This window comes from Montipora foliosa, chromosome 3, assembly GCF_036669935.1.
Source record: "Montipora foliosa isolate CH-2021 chromosome 3, ASM3666993v2, whole genome shotgun sequence".
NCBI classification, from domain to species: domain Eukaryota; kingdom Metazoa; phylum Cnidaria; class Anthozoa; order Scleractinia; family Acroporidae; genus Montipora; species Montipora foliosa.
Window position 1 is genome coordinate 48,720,029 of NC_090871.1, and position 22,520 is coordinate 48,742,548.

General features: G+C 39.7%; 1 protein-coding gene across 2 annotated transcripts in view; it reads right to left on the reverse strand.

Annotated features, from left to right (window-relative positions):
* The window catches only part of LOC137997567 (tetratricopeptide repeat protein 28-like), a 35,085-nt gene that overhangs the window by 5,982 nt on the left and 6,583 nt on the right, over positions 1 to 22,520 (reverse strand). For both annotated transcript variants that reach the window (XM_068843645.1, XM_068843644.1), the window contains exons 2-12: positions 20,533 to 20,566; positions 18,982 to 19,102; positions 17,508 to 17,669; positions 16,909 to 16,986; positions 16,324 to 16,394; positions 15,422 to 15,518; positions 14,931 to 15,092; positions 13,651 to 13,728; positions 6,551 to 6,618; positions 5,853 to 5,972; positions 962 to 4,064 (exon numbers count right to left, since the gene is read on the reverse strand). In XM_068843645.1, the coding sequence (XP_068699746.1) occupies positions 962 to 4,064; positions 5,853 to 5,972; positions 6,551 to 6,618; positions 13,651 to 13,728; positions 14,931 to 15,092; positions 15,422 to 15,518; positions 16,324 to 16,394; positions 16,909 to 16,986; positions 17,508 to 17,669; positions 18,982 to 19,102; positions 20,533 to 20,562 (4,090 nt within the window). In that variant the 5' untranslated portion in view covers positions 20,563 to 20,566. The remainder of the gene's footprint in view (positions 1 to 961; positions 4,065 to 5,852; positions 5,973 to 6,550; positions 6,619 to 13,650; positions 13,729 to 14,930; positions 15,093 to 15,421; positions 15,519 to 16,323; positions 16,395 to 16,908; positions 16,987 to 17,507; positions 17,670 to 18,981; positions 19,103 to 20,532; positions 20,567 to 22,520) is intronic.

The following is a 22,520-nucleotide window of genomic DNA, read 5'->3' on the forward strand; positions in this document are numbered from 1 at the left end:
CTCGCCTTCACTTCTTTTCTCTGGCCTGTCATTGCGGTTCCAGGCCGGATTCATGACAGGTAAGCGGCTTTCTCTCATGTGCGTTTCCCTTTTATGTATAAATCAAAAGCTTTTACGCGGGTTTGTTAAAAAATAGGTGCAACTGGGAATCGTACAGCTGCCCTGGCAAAGTGCTTTTGCCGCCTGCGTTTGGTAATTTATTTCAGTATCGGGCGGAGCCTTACACCCGTCCTTCTCTCCGTGTAGTCCTTTGTTTTAACTCTGTCATGTAACAATCAGAAATCGTCATTTTGTCTGTAAATCCACTGTGTAACTTAATTCTAGATATTGTAACTCGTTTCTTGTAATCTTTATAACTTGTCATATTCCGTTCATGCTAGTCTGGTGTTGACAAACCTGTAAAATACTGTAGAAACAAGCGATTTTCTTTGTTGTGGAAAAAATATGTTAATGTGCTGACGCGCAGGCATAGTCCGTGTTGCAGCCGTCAATTTGATGAGTGATTGGCACTTGATTGTTCAGTCAGACTAAGAACATATAAAAAGAGCTGTGAGCGAGAGAGAGAGAGAGAGAGAGAGAGAGAGAGAGAGAGAGAGAGAGAGAGACAGAGAGAGAGAGAGAGAGACAGAGAGAGAGTTGAGCGAGAGCTATAAGATCGACCCGAGAACGCCAAATAAAAAAGTGAAACTGTACTTCAGTTAATCATAAAATTTCCATTTCAGTACGATGCTGCTTCACACGCACCAAAAAACTGCTGATATAGGGGCTATTTGTCCTGATTCGAAAGCTCTGTGTCCGCGCTTTGTACTCTTGTAAAAACAAGCAATTTAAACCAAGGAAATCGCTTTTCAGAAATCTGCTATTTCGTCCTCTCGTTTGATTCACTCTCCATAAGATTTAATGCACGCAAAAATCAGATAATAGACAAAATAAAAAAAAGAGATACTACTCTTATTCTTACCAAAATGGCATACCGGGTCGTCACCAATAAGTACAAAAGGAGCCCAGTATTTCACATCACGATAGTTGTATGATTCTCTGAGACATTTCATTGCCTGGTTCAGTGACTCACTCGCACGTCGTCCTTCCAAAAGGTTTTGGTAAAAACGTCTCATAAACTCCAAAGTCGCTTCGTCATCAATCGCCCAAAGTGACGCAAGAACAGAACGGGCACCAGCGGCCAAAAAGGCTCGAGCTATGCCAACCACACCCTCAGCCTTAACCTTGCCTTGACTACTATAACAACAGCTTAGCACGACAAGCCTGGCGTGCAATTTCACTTCTAAGACATCTGACATTGTTAATAGGTAGTCATCCTTTTCTGGCATTCGGGATGCACATGAAGGGTCTGGACACAAACAAATTTCACCAGTTTCCATACAACCGTGCGCGGCAATATGTACTAAAGCGACGTGTTGCAACCTTCTCAACACTTCATCTTTTGTGGCTCTTTCTCCTGTGACAGGGTCCACCGAAAGCATGTCTCCGATCATTTGTACCTCCATTCTGGCAAAGGGGAGCTGCGGAAGTTTTTTTCCATTGATAACAACTTCTTTTACCCATGGGTCGCCGACAAGAAGTGCACCATTTCTGCTGTGGTATTCATCGGAACAATTTAAAATCATTCTCAAGCTCGATAGCGAAGGAGCTACTCGGAGTCTTAATGTCTCACACAAAAATTTGGAATTTGAGTCCAGGAGTACACAAAAAGGTGTCAAGCACAGCGGACCATCTGGAACAATGATAAGTTCATTTCCTTCCAATAACTCTACAAACGGTTCTATGATTATTTCATAAAGCCAGCGCAAAGCCCCGTATTTGCGATTGAAAGACTGTGGCATTTTCTGGTCGGCTTTCTTGTTTCTGCATGTAACTATGTCTTGCCTCAGAACATCCAGTGAACGGTCCTCGCAGCGAACAGCAGCGCCAATTTCAAATTCTTCAAATATATGGTTGTTTAATGACTGAAAAAATTCCTTGGCATTTGTTCCTCTCTCAGTTTCAATTTCTTCAGCCCGGTAAAGGACTTCATTGTTTCCAAGTAGCAACCAACTATTTAGCATATTCTCGTCAAGCGCTAAAAACAGCGTATTAGGCTGAAGATCAAGTATGTCGTTCTCGTGGATATCAGGTTCGGGAATTTTTCCTTGGAGCCCATACTGTGAAGTCATTAAATCCATCAATGACTGCGCTCTTCCTTCCTCGGCAGTAAGGAGTGCATCAATCCATTTCTCTTGCTTCACCAAGACCCTCCATGAACCAATGTACGAACACTGACAGTCATTTTGAAAATTTATTTTCCAGTCGTCTTTAGACTGGAAAAATGCTTTCACATCCTTGAATAGTTGAACACTCGATTGGAAACAGTCGAAAGCTTTAGGTAAGTCATCAAGTTGTTCATAAACTGTACCGAGGGCATAGTAGGCATTTCCTTGCTCCACCTTACTTCCTACTTCCTCAGCGATGTTAAGGCTCAATTCATGATAATGAATAGCACGTTGAAAGTCACCAAGACCAAGGTAGGCTCCACCAAGATCCCCATAAACAATTCCTTCGTTTTCTCTGTTCTGGGTATTTTTTGTTATGCCAAGAAACTTTTCAAAACACTCTATGGCTTGTTTGAATTCTTCCAGACTCTGATAGGCAACGCCCATGTTGCGATACGCATATCCTTGTTCAGTCATGTTCTCCATTCCCTCAGCAATACAAAGATGTCGCTGGTGGTATTCAACTGCGATTTCAAGTTCACCAAGGCTTTGGTATGCAGCCCCGATAAGTCCATACGCACACCCTTCGCCCAATAAATCTCCCACTTCTGTCGCAACATGAAGACGTTGGTTGTAATAAGAAAGAGCTTGCTCAACATCACCAAGAACAAGGAAGACATCTCCAAGCCTTCGATAAGCGGTGGCTTCTTCACTCTTGATTCCCTCTTCTTTGGAAATTATCAGGTTCAGCATTCCGTATTCTACAGTTTGCTTATAATCATTGAGACATTTGTAGGCATCGCTCAAACTTCCGTAAGCCTTTGCTTCTGAGGACCTGTCTCCCAATTCTTTGGCGATATTCAGACTCAATTTGTGGTATTCAGCAGCTTGTCTGAAATCACGGTGACTACAGAAAGCATCGCCAAGGCAAGTATACACATTTTGCTCTTCTTCTTTTTGTCCCATCTCCTTGACAATGGACAGCTGCAACTTGTAGTAATCTATGGCTTGCTCAATGTCGGAGAGATTGTGGTACGCAACGCCAAGATTCCCATAGGCTCGCCCTTCCCAATCCCGGTTTCCAATTTCTTTAGCAATGGACAAAAACTGTTCTCCATATTCTAAGGCTCTTTGAAATTCCTCTTGGTAGCCGCAGACAAGCCCAAGATTGCCACATGCTAGCCCTTCCCCTGATCTGTCTCCTAATTCCCTTGCGATAACAAGGTGTTGTTTGAAATAATCTTCAGCTTCTTTAAATTTGCCTTGCGCCACGTGCGCATGACCCAGACATCTGCAGGCACGTCCTTCACTAGCCCTTTGTCCAACTTCTTTGGAGATACCCAGATTCAGCTTGAAGAAATCAACAGCTTGCTCCATATCGTTCATACCGCAATATGCAGAGCCAAGATTGCCATATGCACGGCCTTGTCCTGCCCGATCCTTCAGTTCAAGAGCTATGTTGAGGTGTTCTTTATGGCAGACTATGGCTTGCTTGAAATCCCCAGACATCTGCAAAGCGATTCCCAGGTTGTCATAAGCACTTTCTTCTCCGGCTTTGTACCCGATTTTTTTTTTAGCACTGAGTTCCCATTCATAATAACGTATCATTAACTTCGTATCCCCGCTGCCTGGAAGACAGCTAAATCCAGCCACCTGACCATCACTGTCATTTTCCACAGTTTCTTCAGCAATACGATTAAACCATCGTTTGAAAACGTTTACGCCTTTTTTCAGTCCCTTCATACTGTAAATCGCAAGATCCGTTTTAAAGTAGACTGTATCGTACTCATTTCCACCTATCATTCTTCTCACGCTTCTACGGTAATTACTGGGGAAATCCATCATCATCCTCCAATCCTAAAATGTAATTCAGATAAGACACAAGCATTTAATTGCTATATCTTTAACTGAAATAAAGTTTCCTATTGGACTAGAACTTACATAACTAGCGCAACAACTCTCACTCGGCGTTTTCCATTCGCCCAAAACCTCCGGAAATTTAAGTAGGTGAAGAAATAATTTGGAAATATTAGGTTTTTAGAAAAGCCGAAATTTATGAATAACCAAATTGCAAACTAAGCACTAATTTCTGAAAGGAATTTCTCCTCAAATTTGGCTACGACTCGAGAGTTTTTAATTGAACCAACAAATGTGTAAATTTAGGAACAGAAACAAATGGTTCGTAACTCATCGTCGGTCCGCCTAAACCCCGGTCGTACAAACGGGCTACACTGACTCGGATCTCGCAAATCAAATACGCAACTTTCAAACCGGAACTCACATCTCGCAACTTGGAAGTGGTTAATTAACAAATTTAAGATCAATGATAATCAAACTATACCGTTTCCATTAGTAGGGCAAACGCTCACATGGTTCAGATGAGGTAGAAGCTTAGCACTTCACAATACACCCTAATCAGTTAAGTCTGTTCAAATATAAGTGCTACACGGCACTTATGCTTCTCGGCATATTAGCATGTATTTGCTAGGGGCCTAATCAGCTTCTTCAACCCGAGTTGAAATAAAGTTACTTACTTACTTACACGGCCAACGTTTGCAAAAACGTAATCCTTCCTTGTACTCGTCCACGTTCATTGCCGTGACTTTAACATCGTCAGTTTCGCACGGCCTGCTCCCGTCTGACCTTGTAGCTCAGTCAGTAGAGCAGCGGTGATCTAACCCGAAGGTCGTGGGTTCAATTCCCACCATGGTCAGAGTTTTTCTCTGTCCTTGTGTGGGCCCATTTCCATTAGTAGGGCTAACATTCTCATGGTTCAGATGGGATAGATTAATAGCAGTTCACATCACACTCTAATTAGTTAAGTCTATCGTGAATACAGCCTGCGTTTTGGCGACGGAGTTGCCAAAACACAGGGGTACTGAGGTCACGTTGAAATTCTAGCGAGACTCCTGCAGCTCTACCAGCGGCATTTAATTTGTTGGAGGCTCCGCTCGCGAAACGGATACGGACAGCTGCGCAGGCTATCGTAAATACGACTTTCTTTCGACCCTGACTGGTTGACAACTGTCACCCGTGAAAACACTATACCTTATTTTTATTATGATATGGCTAGCTCCACGAGCGGGCAAGATAATTCGAATCCTGCGTTGTGATTGGCCACCCAAGCGGGCAAGATGAAGCTATCTTGCCCGCTCGGGACTTCCCACCATGTCCCGCAAGATACATTTCTCTGAAAGCCATATAAAATAAATCTTTTACTGACAATGCTGGTTCGGTCGAGATGGCTGGATATTGGCCTCGTTCTTTTTTTGGGAATTTATGGACCTCGACTCCTTCTCGGGGAGTCATGGTCGCTGAATGGTTATCAACCGTGCCTCTCACCTATACGACCCGAGTTAAACTCTGGCCTCGAGGTCGTATGTGGGCTGAGTTTCACTCGATCTCCGTCTGACTCCGAGGGTTTTACTAGGTCAATATCCAGCCATCTTGACCTAACGCTTGGTCAATAAGCCATATTTCCAAAGACCCAGATCATTTGGAACCGGCAGCGTGTCAATCTCTTTACTAGGGCTTAGCGTGTGAAAATATTATTTTCCAGTGCGAATGCAAACCTCTCATTGATTCCACGCTGGAGACAATGAATCAAAAACCTTACTGCATCTTGACAAAGCAAAACATTCTTACCAATCCCAGATTGCTTTGTGAGCGGGGCGATGCATTGTTTTCCTCTTCTTTTCTTAGTTGGCATAGTTCAATAAGGGACCATTCCCTTAACTCGAGCATTGTCGTTTCTTCTTTGTCTATCTTGCGATGGTTAAGATACGAAAACAACAAATTTTATGTCCATATCTACTTCTGTAAAAGCTAGTTCAACGGTACATAACGGGATCATACACACGCAACCATCTTACCAATTCTCCAGAGTATCATGACATGGTCTAAAATGGGGCTACAAAGCGCCCAATCCAAAGAGGTCCTTTGAATTTAGGCATTAAGGTCTCGGCAGACCAGAGGGTAACTTGTTGGCAATAATACTGAATTAGTGCTCAACAGATCTTTTCCACACACTTTTACCTGTAGTAAAAGTTGATATTTCGCGATTTCGCATTTTTCATTGAATGCACGTCTGTGAAAGGTCATCTTGAATGAAGCAATTTCTCCTAAAGGTTTTTCCGTAGCACGAGGCAAAAAATAAGTTTTCCTCTCTGGAGAGTGCTCTGCGATCCAATCCTGCTCTTGAGTTCAAAAAGTGATAACTCCAATACACACGAATGGAAGTACCTCTTCTAATAGCCACAGCTTAAGTCAAAGACATCGAAGGAAATGTGGACTTGGAAACCAGAATCTCCGATTTAGTTTTTGCTACACGAATAAAAGGATACTGCTAATCCGTCGTTACACCAAGTAACTGCCTCTTCAAAAAATCCCAGCTCAAAACAGGCTCTTGCTCCTTATGTTATAAACAAAGAGCTAGTGAGTGAGTAACATATGCGACAATGATTTCTCAAATTCAGTAATATTCGTCAAGTTAAAAGAAAGAAAATCACAACCGTAAAGGAGGTTTGGATACCCGGTGTCACAGCCGATCTGGACACCTCCGCGGTTTTGGACCCCTAACTTTGCTCAGTTTCTCCGTATTGAAAACTAAAACGAGAATTCATGACTGGAAAAGTTTGTCCTTGTGATCAAGTAAACTTCTCTCCATGCGTTTTCCAACCAAGTGGTATTACTTCAAAAAGTGGCTCCCCCTTTCTGAAAGCGCCGCCCATTCAAAAGAAAAGAAACAAAAAAAACAAAGCTCTACGAAATGGCCACAGCCAATGCTTTAAACAACTTTAACTGAAGCTTAAGTCTGGGTTTCCTTTTTTTCTCCTTACATGTATTAGAAAATTAACACGACGATTTCCTAGCGCGTGATTTTTAAATCACGCTTTAAAGCTTCTGTCAGAAAGGAGTTTAAATTCGCATCTACTTTACGAACTGCCGCCGCGAATGATTTGCAATTGCGTAGAAAAGTCTGAAAAATTCAGGACTTCAACGGGGTTTGAACCCGTGACCTCGCGATTCCGGTGCGACGCTCTAACCAACTGAGCTATGAAGCCACTGACGGTGGGAGCTGGTTATTTGTGGGTTCTAATGGTCCCGTGAGGAATGAATCAATGATGAAATGGTATATATGAAATGAATCATATATGAACTGCGGATATGAAATCAAGTGAAGTTATGATCTTCGCATTTATGAACGCAATTTTTGCAATTGCGTAGAGAAGTCTGAAAAATTCAGGACTTCAACGGGGTTTTTACCCAATTGCAATTGCAAAAATTGCGCTCATAACTGCGAAGATCATAGCTTCACTTGATTTCATATCCGCATTTCATATATGATTCATTTCATATATACCATTTCATCAAACTTTAACGAATAATTAACTGATCTAAGTCCTTTTTTCAAAGATTTATGCCTTATGGCATCGGTCAGTTTCACAATCCAAAATCTAACCCTGCCTCGATAAACATTCGAAGTGGGACTAAACACGAGGGGGTTCCAAATCCGCTAACGAATTTGTACCGGGGAGTCCAAATTCGCTAGGTCACCAGTCTTCATTAGCATAGATTTTGACGATTTTACTTCGCCGCTTACTCCTTAGTTTTTGTTTCGATTGAGAAGACATATCAAACATATCAAGACAGTGTTTCATCAGCTATCCGAACACCTCGAATTTTGTCAAAAATACTCCGCTGCGCGTCGTATTTTCAACTTTCTTCTCGGTGTTTGGATATCCCGATGAAACACTATCTCTCGTGTTTGATATATTACTACTATCCCTTAACTATGCTAAGTTAATGGCGTTTTCATCATTATAATTTCACTACAGTCTGGGATCTCGCTTTTGCACTGTTGTTCTACAGTTCACCCGCTGCGTAAATAACAAAATGTGTGGATAACCGCGCGCGAATGCGCGTGAGTACAATTAAAGATTTACTCTACGAGTGATATTCGAAAATTATCTCAAAATTGTACGAGCTTTTCGGCCAATTTAGTTTGAAAGAATATAAATCGTTAATTACCCTAGCCGGTTTCATTCCGGATGACCATTTGATGTAACATGCTCCGCAAGAGCCGATGTATGATAACCTTTTATCAATGCTTTAAAAGACCTTAAAATGCTCAGTGTTTCTGTCATACAACCGTCTTTTAATTAGTTTTCCGGTATAAAAATCACTGCAGTCCCAACAGGCATCTCTATATACAATCTTAGCCATTTGGCCAGGGCTAAGTCTATCTTTGTAAGGAAAGAAAGATCTAATGCGACGAGTGCTTTGAAAAATCACTCTAAGGTCAATGCACCCATAGAACTTATTTACACACGACATAATTTGTTTACAAACGATTTTGCTTTGAAGCCCTAAATAAGGTAAAGTTAAGAAAATTGTCTTTTTGGGAACTGTGATGGTTGGGGCCAATGGCTTGTTTTGTTGCTCTTGTAAGACATCATTCACGTTATAATTAACAACAACTCTGGGTAACCGGTTTGTGACTTCTTAAGTAAGTAAGTAAGTAAGTAAGTAAGTAAGTAAGTAAGTAAGTAAGTAAGTAAGTAAGTAAGTAAGTAAGTAAGTAAGTAAGTAAGTAAGTATAAGTAACTGTATTTATCCGCTTATCACATATGAGCGAAGGCTCGTTTAAACCTAAACAACGATGATATCATTTTTAATTACCCGCATCGAGTTTTGAAAGAGACCGAGAAAATGGTATTAGCAAGAGGATTGCGTTTTTGTTTGCCTCCGAAAAAAGTTGACGTGAATGAGTGATGCCAAATGTTCGTTTGAACTACTTTTCCGTGACCTCAAAAGATCTGGACCCCCTTTAACTAATGAAAACGAACATAGATTGAAAAGTCAACTCAAACATATATCCCACAGTTATATCCTTACACCTACGAGTTTTCTAATCAGAACCAAATTCTCATCAAAGAAGACTGGGAAGCTTTGAAGGCAGTGGTTAGGGTGCTTGCCTTGAGATCCGGCGATCCCGGGTTCAGGATCCGCTCTGACGACCAGTTGAATGTGATTCTGGTAGTCCTTGGTTCAACTTCCCAGCTACACTTTTAAATAGCCAACTGGTTTGCCTCCGGCCAGTTGGGATTCTTAACAGCTGCTGTTGTTGTTCTGTTCCGTCGTTTCGTTGTGTTTCATTGGCCCTGAAAAGCCCCTATGGGGAGCGGTCAATTAATTATGCATGCATGTATGTATGTGTGTATGTATGTATGTATGTATGTATGTATGTATGTATGTATGTATGTATGTATGTATGTATGTATGTATGTATGTATGTATGTATGTATGTATGTATGTATGTATGTATGTATGTATATATGTATGGGGGGTGTGTGTGTGTGTGTGTGTGTGTGTATGTATGTATGTACGTAGAGACGATAGTACCATAATCAGGAGACCTGACAAGGGAAACGGAGTTGTTATCAAAAACAACAAGCTTGATTCTTTGAATAAAATGAAGCAGTTTATTTCGGATGAAATTATATTTAAAAAACTTGCACGAAATCCTACAAAGTATAGGGAGGACAATTAAGTTTCCTATCTTCGCGAACCAAAAAGAGACAAAATCATCGATGATAACACTTTCAAAAGATATTACCATGTCACAGTTTCTAGTCATGGAGTCCTCTACGGCCTTCCCAAGGTTCATAAACAAGGTTCCCTTTCCGTCCGATTGTTTCCTCTGTGAACACTTACAATTACAATCTGTCTTCATATCTTGTTAGCATAAGCTAGCATACTTCAGCCCATCTCCACAAATCAGTCCACTATCAAGGATTCCTTCAGCTCTGCTAGATTTGGCCAAGATGTATAAACATAACAATGAGGTAATGTGCTCTTTTAACGTCATTTCCTTGTTCACAAATATTCCACTTAATAAGACAATACAAAATTTGACTTGACAAATTGTATGCCCTTCCTGTGCCATTTCGAAGAGAAGTGGGTTCTTAATTACATCTGTCGTCCTACTTTCACTGTTCAATTTATCGAAAGGAAACTTTCACTGGTCTTTACCTTAAATGGGACTCGTTCACTCCTCGAAAATACAAAGCAAATCTGATCCGTACTCTCACTTTTCGTTGTTTCCGCATTTGCTCGTCGACTCGTTTGTTACAATCGTCTTTGGATGAACTTAAGAAGTTGCTGTCACAAAACGGTTACCCCAGAGGTGTTAATTAAAGCGGTGCTCCGCGCACGGAGCGCCATTGTTAAAAAAATATGGTAACCCATCGATGCGAGAAATCTTGGTTTTATAGCCATGACGTCATCGACCGCCCGTACGTACGTACGTCCACCCCTCCATGCCTGCCAATGTGACCAGTAGCATGCTAGTTTACAGCATACATCTTTGATATTGGACATCCATGTTTTGATCAATTGACACCTGTCAAAATAAGGTATCCGCTGACCAGTATCACGTGACCATATTGCGGGCTCAAGCTTAGAGCTCAACGAGGTCAGCTGCTTTTTTGAAGTTGATTGCTAACCAGGTACTGATTTTCGATTGAATTGCAGGCTCAACCCAGGCTAACTCACCTAAACATAAACGAGGCTTCATTTTTCGCGCGCTTCCTGTGGCTTGACGCGGCTACACGGCCATACTACATCAACTATAGTTCTTACACAGTTAACGCTTTCTTTCTGCATTTTTCGCTGGTTTTAATCCAGTTTGACATATCATGATATCCGTGGTCCACACTGGTGGCTACGCAGTTATTCAATTCAAGCATTTAAGGGATATAAAATTAAAGCTGAGTGTTTATTTTTCATTTCCATAGAGCTGCTTTTTTCTCTGTATTGCAATTTTTGGCATATCTTTAGAAGCTCTGATAAGGTTACATGATGCCTGGAGGACCTATGTCTAGAACAGAAACGAAAGGAGAGCGAAAGAGAACAACAACGACAAAATAGAATACCAGTAAGAGCTCATACTTAGTGGAAGAAGATACTCCACAAATTCTTTCCTTGGGCACTAAACCGTTAGTTATTTAAACGGATGCGTTACTTAAAGTGGATGCGTATTTTTTAAAAGGTGGTTTAATCGGTTCTTCCTTTGTTCAGGAATGAAAATCGAATTTTCATTGTCAACTGGAATTTAAATAACAATTATCTGTACTCTCTTGGACATAAAGAAAACGTTGATTTGTTTGTTTGTTTTGCTCTAAGATTTAATGGGAGCGAACAAGTGCTTTTTTAATCCGTTTGCCCGACTTGTTTTTTGCTGTGCCTCGACAGTGACAAGAAAATTTTGTCCTTATGTTATAAACACGTAATCGCAATCAGTTCTTGTAAAATTAGCTAGGGGGAATCTCACTAGCTTGTGTTTTCAGAAGTTTGTTTCAAGCACCTGAACATTATTTAAGTGTTGGAGCGGATCTTTTTTGAAGTTCGTCCTTTCTTGGTTGCATTGCCGTATTTTGCCGATTCTTGTTCCAAGCCAAGCTGGCGTGTTTCAATGAAATGCATCAAAATGTGAATGATCTCGTTTTCAGAGATAAAGGGGAATAAAGTACTTCAGTAAAACTCTTCTTTGACCTTGAGCTGACAAAGTTTTTTTTATGGCTTCTAATTTTAGCGTGATTCCTATTCGCTGGCTATTGACAGTTGACTCTGAAATGGCTTTTTTCCTTTTCCATTCGCTCGCTGAGCGTGTGCTTGTTTTCTTTTAAAACTCATGAGTTTCAAGAAATGTTCATTGCCAAACTGGTGAATTCCAAAGTAAATTTCACTCGAAAAACCGATATCGTACTCATCGCTTCGTGATTCATGCGAGGCGGTTTTTAGCGTAAATTTGGAATTCACTAGTTAGGCAATGAATTTTGCTATGGAAGAAAGCAAAGAAAATGATTTAATTATTATTTTAGGCTTGCCTAAATCTATATATATTAACATGAATGATATCTTACGAAAGCAACAAAACCATTCACCCCAACTATCACAGTTCCCAAAAAGAAAAATTTCTTAATTTTACTTTATTAAGGGCTACAAAGCAAAATCATTAGTAAACGAATTACGTCGTGTATAAATAAATTCCTCGGGTGCATTGACCTTAGAGTGACTTTTCAAAGAATTCGTTGCATTAAATCCTTCTTTCTATACAAAGATAGACTTAGCCGTGGCCAAATGGCTAAGATTGTATATAGAGCTGCCCGTTGGGACTGCAATGATTTTTATACCCGAAAAACTAAAAGACGGTTGCATGACAGAAAAACTGAGCATTTTAAAACATTAATCAATGGTCATCATACGTAGGCTCTTGCGGACCATGTTACATCAACTGGTCGCAGTTTAAAATGGGATCATTTTGAAATTTTAGCGAAAAGGCTATCCGACAATGACTGTAAAATAAAGGAGAGAAAATAGTTAATAAGTTAGTGATCCTGTATATTTAAACTCCAATTTTGTATTAACCGTCACTTGTGAAGTTGTATGCAGAAGCATACGAAACGTCAAGTATAACATAATTTCAAATGATGCGTTTATATCTGATGTTTGTCACTGCTGTTTGTGTATTATCTCTGATAAAACTCTACCCACATATGGCATCGGGCCGGAATGGAACCCGGACCACACTGGTGGGAGAAGAGCACTCTCACCACTGCGCCATCCCTGCTCCCTATGTAATACTTAGCAATTACTGAATGAAGCTGAGTAGGATATGAAGAATTCTGCAGATCGAAGAGGGTGTTATCCACCAAGGCCGAAGGCCGAGGTGGAAAACATCCTCCGAGATCTGCAGAATTCTTCATATTCTACGAAAGCCGAATTCAATAATTGCTTTATTATTCATTCAAAATATTTCCCTCACTCAGACTTCTAAACCTACTCGCAGCCATTTTTCTGCTCAACAAAAATAACACAATCTCGTCCCCAGCTTTTTTCGGTCAACGGTTCAATAATTTGCAGCGGGTTACACTTTTGACGTCATTTTGACATCATCGGTTCAATAATCTGCAGCGGGTTGCACTTTTGACGTCCATTGATTCAATATGACGAAGTTTCTTTCCAAATTTGGTGAACAGCAGCTGGTTATGGTGAATTATGCGTGTGGTCTTAACCAATCAGAAACGGGGAAATATTTTGAATGAATAATAAATGTAATTATTAAAAAGTGGATCATTGGATAATGCAATTCGAGAGTTTTGATTGGCTAAGGCATTATGGGTTATGAGCCATTATACCATGATCTACAAACACGGCAAGCATATGCGTGATATTTTGGGCCTTTGGCGAGTTATTCCTCTCGCGCTTGTTGGATATGAGATGATTATAGCCAACTCGGCGCTACGCGCCTCGTTGGCTATCTGTCATCTCATATCCAACGCGCGCTCATGGAATAATTGTTAAATAATCTTATTTTACTGCATGTCAATCTATCGATATGGCTTTTCAAGATATGTAACAATATCAATGGTAACTTTACCTGTCAGTATGGCGTTCACAAAAGTTGGTTGAAACTTTCTTGCACATTTTGCATCTCTTAAAGCATGATCGTAATTACCTATGGCGAAATACGTGTTATATTGAACTTAGGATAAGAGGGGGTCACACTAGCATCTAAACATTAAGTTACAACTCTACGAAGCTCTTTCTAGTTTAGACAGATAGCGGGAATTGGAAATGCTCTAAGATAGCAGGTTGTTTCTGTTCTTTCCTTTGGTTTTCAGTAGTTGTTTGCCTTTTACAGGACACGAGATCGCCGACTATGGGAAATCAGCATCTTGCTTACTGTGTGAGCTACCTATTTTTTGCAGCATTCCCAAATTGCCATGTACTTACTACATGTTTTTAAATAGTAGCATACATGTAGATTCTACAAAAGTTGTTCCGACATCAGTCTCCCTTTAAATACTTGTTTCTTGTACACAGCTCCACAGGCTGTAATTCAGGCTTTTTAAAGAACAAACTGTGCATCAAATTAGTTGATCTTTAACACGAAGGCGCGCTACATTAGGAAGTCTTCCCTGGGAATGCCAAGGCTCATTTGTCAGTCACTGTTGACGTGCGCGGGTCAAATTCAAAATGGCGGGCAATTTGAACACACGAAAGATAAGCTGTAAGTGAATCAAAGCGCCTTTGCTGTCTTTACTTGCCATAAAATTCAAATATCTTTCTCTAACAAAAAGTAGTACTTCACAGATTATTATTTTATTGCATGAATCGAGAGTATCCCGGTTGGCTTGGTTCAATTTGACCGCAAAAACGAGAATTTTTCATACGAAGCGAGGATATATTGTAATCCAAACAAAAAACTCACAGAAAGTAAATAAAATAATGTTTTCAGACCGTCTCTGGTTAAGTTTCATTGCTTTCGACGATTATAACAAATACTAAGCGTTTGCTGTTGTTTTCTTCATCGTCCCGCGCCATCTTGATGTAAAATTAGGGGAAGGAGGTTATGCCCTTTTATAGCGCGCATTAGTGTTTAAAAGTTCCGAATTGTTCTTGAAATCGCATGGCTTCAGGAGTCAGTGATTATGGTTATACAATATTCAGATCACAAGTGCCTGGTAATTACCACCGTCTAACAAAAGAAGAGAATTTTCTCGACACCTTTGAAACAAAAACAATGCTAGGACTTAAGACTGTGGACAACGGGCACAATAGACGGGCGGATTTATCTCTTTGGTTGATTTCGGTTCTGTCGTTGCCGATAACCTGTTAATGGCTACCTCAGAATCAGCTGGAAACTGAAATTCTTACCCATTAAGGAATGAACAGTTGCCCTGTTTGTATATAACACGGCATTTAGACGGTCGTCTTTGCACTTGACTTCAATTCCTTCAGTGTAGCAATCGATTGCGCTGTCAAATTCGTTTTCGCACAATTCTTCGTCTCCATCTTTGTTGTGCCCGTCTGCTATTCCTTAAATAAAAATAAGATTGAAACGTTTTGTCAAATGGTAGTCTAAAGGATCTTAATTAATTCCTTGAGATTATCAAAAATTAGCAGCTCGTCTAGTGTAATCGCCCGGGTGAAAGTAGTTCTTAAAGGAACTGTTGTTGGTGACTGACGTTTGGACAACCTGAGTGGAGGTCATCTTCGGCACAGCCAAGTGAAGATGTCAACTTTTTGTCAGAAGATTGTACTTATAAGTTTCGTCCGTTGGGCAGCCTAGGCGTGAAGGCTTTGATTGTACGACTTGTGTAAAGAACTCTGATGTAAAATGGACTACTTTACTCTCCTTCACTCACCTCTCAACAAAGTATCATCATCAATTTCAAGGTCTTGATGAGCTTGAATTTTCATCGACGTGGACTTTAAATCTCGCAATTTTTTGCTTCTATTATCTATCTGTCACAGTTAAGCTACGATATTTTACCATTTACCGTTCTAATAAACTACGAGTGGCGATTTGTAGCAACTTGTTGCAATTTGTCGTTTCCCGAAGGTCCCGGAAAGCCGTAGCAAAATCTCAAACCTTGGGATTACAGAGCTGTTTTTATTCACACATTCTTAATATGAACAGAGGTTCTCTTCATACAAGAAGTTTACACCTCTGCTTTGCGGGCCCGAAAAGTTTCCGGGGCTTTCGAGAAACGGGCCCCTGGTGTTTATTTCAAACAGGCATTTGATTTAAGGCCCTGCGTTTACTGGGAAAAATCATTTGAATTTTAAATTTTCCTTGAGGAATCTATACTATTAACTATACTAAATTAAGTTTTATCCTTGTAAGGGGGATAATCTTTCGAATAAGTTCGCCGAATAAACACTGAACAAGGTTTTGCAATTAAAAAGACTGTTCTCGTCGCGACGTCTCACTGGCACAAAATGTTTCTCAGGGGATTATATCCAGCTAATTGATCTATTATTGACGATTAACGATTGACCGCTTGTTTAGAGTGACTTCCACCATTCAGTTGAGATCACCAAAATTACTGTGACTTAAAACTGAAACGTTGAAAAGATTTATAAAAGAAATAATCCCTAGGGTTTGAACAACAAAGTCGAATAAAGTTGGTGGTTCTCCCCTGGGTCAGATGTGAAAACGGAGTACATTTGTTCCTTCAAGTTCTTCTGACAGTGTGATAAAAATCAGAAACGAACAAGATCAGTTACAGAACCCAATGGGTTATTTTATTAAAATGTCAAAGGATATTGCTAATCCTTCGTCGCACCACTTGATAACCTCCTTGTATAAACCCTGCTCCATACAGGTACTTGCACCTAATTGAAAGACAACAGTTGCAGTTACTTGCACCTAATTGAAAGACAACAGTTGCTACTGTATTGTAAAATTTGCATCATACAGAAACGCCTATATACTGTATACATTCTGTTGGCTATCAAAGTGTCGCCGGATGCATTACTTTGGACTAAATTGGAGCAGGACAGTAATATTTACTTACAATTAATTTGCACCATAGCAAGGGTTGGATCAAGGAGTCAGTTAGAATCCATCAGAAGAGGGGTTTCCGTAGATGTAGACAATGGCCAATTCCCTGTCTGAGAAGCACCTGCAGGGAATCATGGCAGTTGTATTCATCAGACTGACAAATATCCAGTCCAAGGTGATGAAAACAACTACCATAATTCTCTACAGACGCACTGCATTGAATTGACCATTGAACTTTAAATACTTGGAAACCACCAAACCTGAGCAGTTTGTCGTACTCATAGGAAAGCCTTATTACAGAAAACTGATCAGAAAAAGTGAAAATAAAAGGGTTCTTTACAATACCCCATTCTATGGCTTCCAAATGAAGCGGTTGGAATTCTCTTGCAGATCGTACATCACTTAGAGCTTCATCGAAATAGCCTGTAAATAACGAAAAGAGGAGATATTTCATTTCAAGTACCAGTAATTTTAAGTATAATAATGCATCAACTAGCTTTATTGTGAACATAAATACATACTACGTTGCAAAAGCTCTTGTAAACTTATACTAAAATAGTAATGATTATCGTGAACATATAAAGCGGTTTTCATTTGAGTGTCGAAAAGTAAATGGTTTTTTCACTTTCTACGCCACACGATTGGCTTAAAAATTCGCCCCACTTTTTCATCCAATCAGCAACCAAAACCAATTGTAACGCGTTCGCATTCATTTTCCCGCTCTTCACGTCAGCTACATGTAATAACTTCCAATTTTGATTGGTTCACTGTATTGTCTGTGTTCTTTGTGATTGGCTAGAGTTATTACTTTGGTTTGGTTTTGACGACACTCAATTGAAAACCACTCTAATAAGGTTATGATTCAGCAATCAAATTACATCGGTTTGATTTGAAAGAAGAATATTTCGTAGATAACTATAATTCACTTAACATGTTTGTCTTACCTAGGCAGAAGTGTACCCTTGCCCTGTTGGTGTACATAGTGGCATTTAGCTGGTCATCTTTACACTTCAATTCAATCCCTTTTGTATAGAAGTCAAGGGCATTGCCAAAGTCATTTTTGTTCAATCTAGCGTCACCTTCGTGGTTGTAATCCTCTGCTATGGCTGAGATAAGTAGAGAGACAAGACACGTTTGGTTTGTTAGTTGAATTACTGTTACGAGTTATCGACATCAAATATGGTTACTTTACTTTACTTTACTTTGACGTTGATCAAAAAACGCTCTTTAGGCCTTTTCGTGTCAAAGATCTTCCCAATAGAACGTGAACAACTCAAACCAAGACAGCCAAACGATAAAGGCTGGTCCTTATACCACACGACTTTCAGTTAACAGCCATACTGAACAAAAAAATAACGAAATCATTAATTAGAAAGTCTTCTATAGAGAACCTTCAATAAAATCTGTCATGTCTGTCAAAGGAGATTATGGTTTACTTGGTTGATCCCTACAGAACACGACTAAATCAATTTAGCAAATATATTGAAACCCATTTCATACCGTCTTCGAAATGCCAGGGACGTAACCTTCAGTTAAACTCTGCATCTCGAAAATTGCACAAAACCCACACTAAATATATATATCATTGAACAAATTTTGCCCAAAAGTAACAACAATAGCTTTATACAGTTGTAAAAGTTTTATCTTTTGCGATTTTGTAATTTCAACTACGTTTAAAAACTTAATTAACTTTACATAATATTGAAAAAAATGTCGACATGTCTGCCTGTTCATGGCATCACTCTTGGGCGTTCAAAAACCTGTTTACTGCTTCTTCTGGACATTTTTCATTAAGGAGTTTAAGAAACTACGACGGCGACGCCGAGGATAAGGTCGATTAAAAAATGAACTTGCAGTTTACCTACGAAGCTCGCGATACTCTAAAGTCGTTTACTTTGTTTCTCACTGTTGAAACTATCTCGAAACCGCATCTGGAACACAGTGACAAATTTGAAATAGAGAATTATTTTAAAAATTAGCCGTCGTCGTTCAAGTTCTTCAGACAACGCAGAACATGGTCATCTCACGATGTTGTTTGCAGAGGACGGCAAATTAAAGTGATGTTCGCGCACCGCCATTGTTCTGCTAATTGAATCTTTTGTTTCGCGACGTTCCCGTTGCCGTCGTGGTTTTCGTAAACTCCCTATTATGACGTCACACGCGCAAAGATTTCTCGTAATAGAAGAGCTTGCAAAGACTACTGGTATCGTAAAAAAGATCGCAGGAAACTTGATCAGGGTGGCCGCATAAAACAAAGTAACTTTCTGAAGCAAAGTCTACATACGTTGTATTCAATCTTTGTTAGGAAGTGTCAGCGATTCAGATAATTATTTCGTTTTGTTGTTGACGAAAATTAGCTTAATTTTTTGGAGGAAAAATCCCAATTTGTGTTAAGTGAATAAAATGTTATGTTCTAACCTTTTAATTGGTTGTCATCGCATTCTAGACACTCGACACTATCAACTGTCGACGTAGCGGGAGGATCGTCATCTGTTTCACCAAAAGCTTCTCCAAGTGTCCTCACTGCTTCAGTTACTCCCTATCATTATCGGACAATGATTTACTGTTAGTTAACCCTTTCACCCCTAAACCGGCCATACTTAATATTTTACTCTGTCTAACTCCAAACTATTTTATTCGTCAATGGGGAACCCCTAAGAGTCAATTGGTTAAGGACTTAATCATAACAATTACAATTTCCTTAAATGTGAATGGTACATAAACTGCTGTATTTTGCTCTAATTAATCTGCAAAGTTGTAATTGGACAGTGCAATCGGACAGTTGGCTGTAATCGGACAGTTACATGAGCCAAGCATTTTAAGTCCTCTCCACTAAATCCACCGATCACAATTATAATCGCTATAGTAACCAATTCAGAGACTGGCTGTACAATTGTGGAGGTTTAGTCTCCGGTGAGTGTTTTGATAAAAACTTAACAGCCATTTTGCAAGCTACATGTATTCTCCACATTTTTAATTATGATATTTCGAGATGACTAATAAAAGTTCATTTTCAAATGAAACGTTTACTTTTGTGGGAAATTGTAATGGTTATGATTAATTGATAACAGGACATCGTGTTGTCCAATTCAGTCTGTAATCATACTTGTTAATCACTCGTATGCATGCCTACAGACCGTATTGGACTCTACTCAGCCCTATTGCCATTATTAATTATAAATATTCAGATCCGTCACCTCTGTCAATTTTAAGCTTGGATTTGTAAAGTTGGTCTCATTTATGTAATAACAATTAAAGGAGGAATGCCAGTAGCCAGGAGCCCATCAGTAGGAGCTTGCCTTCCCCATACAAGCCCTATGAGTCAACCTTTGCCCGTATCTTTCTATTTTTAGAACGCCACGAGTTGTTCGGCACTGCACGCGCTGTTTAAAATAGCCAATCAGAATAAATTCATTGTCTAACGAAGACAAAAATAGCAACGACAATGTACGCAAATTGTCCGAATTGATGTAAATTAATATAAATGTCAGTCTCCTGCTGAAGGGTTGGTTCTAAAAATAGAAAGATACGGGCAAAGGTTGACTCAAGGATATAGTGCACATGGAGGCTCCTACTCATGGGCTCCTGCAGTAGCCGATAAGGATTTTAATTTTTAACACATTCACAAACATTCACACAAAATACCAGCCTCTGTGACTTTTGACACTTTTGTGTCCTGGAGGGTATGTTTACATTCAAAGAAACAACAAAAACAAAACCTTAACATATGAATTTTATTACTACGTTACACTCGGTAAGGTTTTTCTGTTGGGCTTAATTTAGCAAGCAATGATAACCAAATATGTGTACGTGTATTTACCGTTTAAGGCGAATAAACCATTTGGGACAGTATGGAACAATTGTCAAGAAAGAGCTCGATTGAACCAAAAAAAAGAGAGAAATTTGGTAACGTCTCGTTATCAGTCCTCCGTGATTCTAAATACCAGGCCATGTGTCATTCATACGTACCTCCATTATCTGACAGAAAAAGCCTTCCATCGTTCTGAAAATAAGTCAAGGCAAATACATTTAAATCTCTAAATATGTGAAATATCTATTAATAAATCTTTATGGCGGAACTCCGCCCGCGCGGAGCACCATTGTTAAGAAAATATGGTAACCCATCGAGGCGAGAAATCTTGGTTTTATAGCTATGACGTCATCGACCGTCCGTACGTACGTACGCACGTACGTCCACCCCGCCATGTATGCCAATGTGAACAGTATCGTGCTAGCATACATCTTTGATATTGGACATCTATGTTTTGATCAATTGACACCCGTCAAAACAAGGTATCTGCTGACCAGTATAACGTGACCATATCGCGTTCTCAAGCCCAGAGCTCACCGAGGTCAGCGGTATTTTTGAAGTTGACCGCTGAACCCTAACCGCTCCGCTCAATCCTAAACTTAAGCGAGGCTTCATTTTTCACGCGTTTTCTGAGGCTCGACGCGGCTATACGGCCATACTACATGAACTATAGTTCTTACACAGTCAAGACTTTCCGTGTTTAGGTGGAAAACGGTTTGGAAGATGTTTTCTTTCTTAATTTTTCGCTGGTTTCAATACAGTTTGACATATCATGATATCTGCCGCTACGCAGTTATTCAAGTCAAGCATCGGAGGGATATAAACCTAAAGCTGAGTGTTTATTTTTAATTTGCTTAGAGCTGCTTTTCTTTTCTGTATTGCAATTTTTGGCATATCTTTAGAAGCTCTGATAAGGTTACATGATGCCTGGAGGACCTATGACTAGAACAGAAACGAAAGGAGAGCGAAAGAGAACGACAACGACAAAACAGAATACCACTAATAGCTCATACATAGTGAAAGAAGTTACTCCACAAATTTTTCCCTTGGACACTGAACGGTTTTTTTTACTTAAGGATGCGATATTTAAAGTGGATGCGTATTTTTAGAAGGTGCTTTAATCGGTTCTTCCTTTGTTCAGGAATTCAGGAATGAAAATCGAATTTTTATAGTCAACTGGAATTAAATAACAATTATTTGTACTCTTTTTGACACAAAGAAAAAGTTGATTTGTTTGTTTGTTTTGCCCTAAAATGCGAGCGAACAAGTGCGAACAAGTGCTTTTTAATCCGTTTGCCCAACTGGTTTTCGTTGTGCCTCGACAGTGACAAGAAAATTTTGCCCTTATGTCATAAACACGTAATCGCAACGAGTTCTCGTAAAATTAGGGGGAAATCTCATTAGCTTGTGTTTTCAGAAGTTTGTTTAAAGCACCTAAACGTCTCTAAACGTTATTTAAGTGTTGGAGCGGATCTTGTTTGAAGTTCGTACTTTCTTGGTTGCATTGCCGTATTTTGCCGATTCTTGTTCCAAGCCAACCTTGCGTGTTTCAATGAAATACCTCAAAATGTGAATGATCTCGTTTTCAGAGATAAAGTGGAATAAAGTACATCAGTAAAACTCTGTTTTGACCTTGACCTTTTTTAAGCGTGATTCCTATTCGCTGGCTATTGACAGTTAACTCTGAAATGGCCTTTTTTCTTTTCCATTCGCTCGCTGAGCGTGTGCTTGTTTTCTTTTAAAACTCATGCGGTTCAAGAAAAATTCATTGTCAAACTGGTAATTTCCAAAGTAAATTTCACTCGAAAAACCGATGTCGTACTCATCGCTTCGTGAATCATGGGTGCTGTGTATCAAACAAAATCAACCGGGGGTAGATGGACCCACAATTAACAGCAACTACGCATTAATGCCCTTGAAACGAAAGCTGCATTTTTTGCATTACAAACATTCTGTCAGGACCTGAGGGATCAACATGTGCGTGTTATGATTGATAACACTACTGTAGCTACGTACATTAATAGCATGGGTGGAAGCCATTCTGCCATATGCAACTCCCTAGCAAGGGAAATGTGGTTTTGGTGCATTGACAGAAATTTATGGCTTAGTGCTGCTCACTTGCCAGGCTCTAGCAATGTAGCAGCAG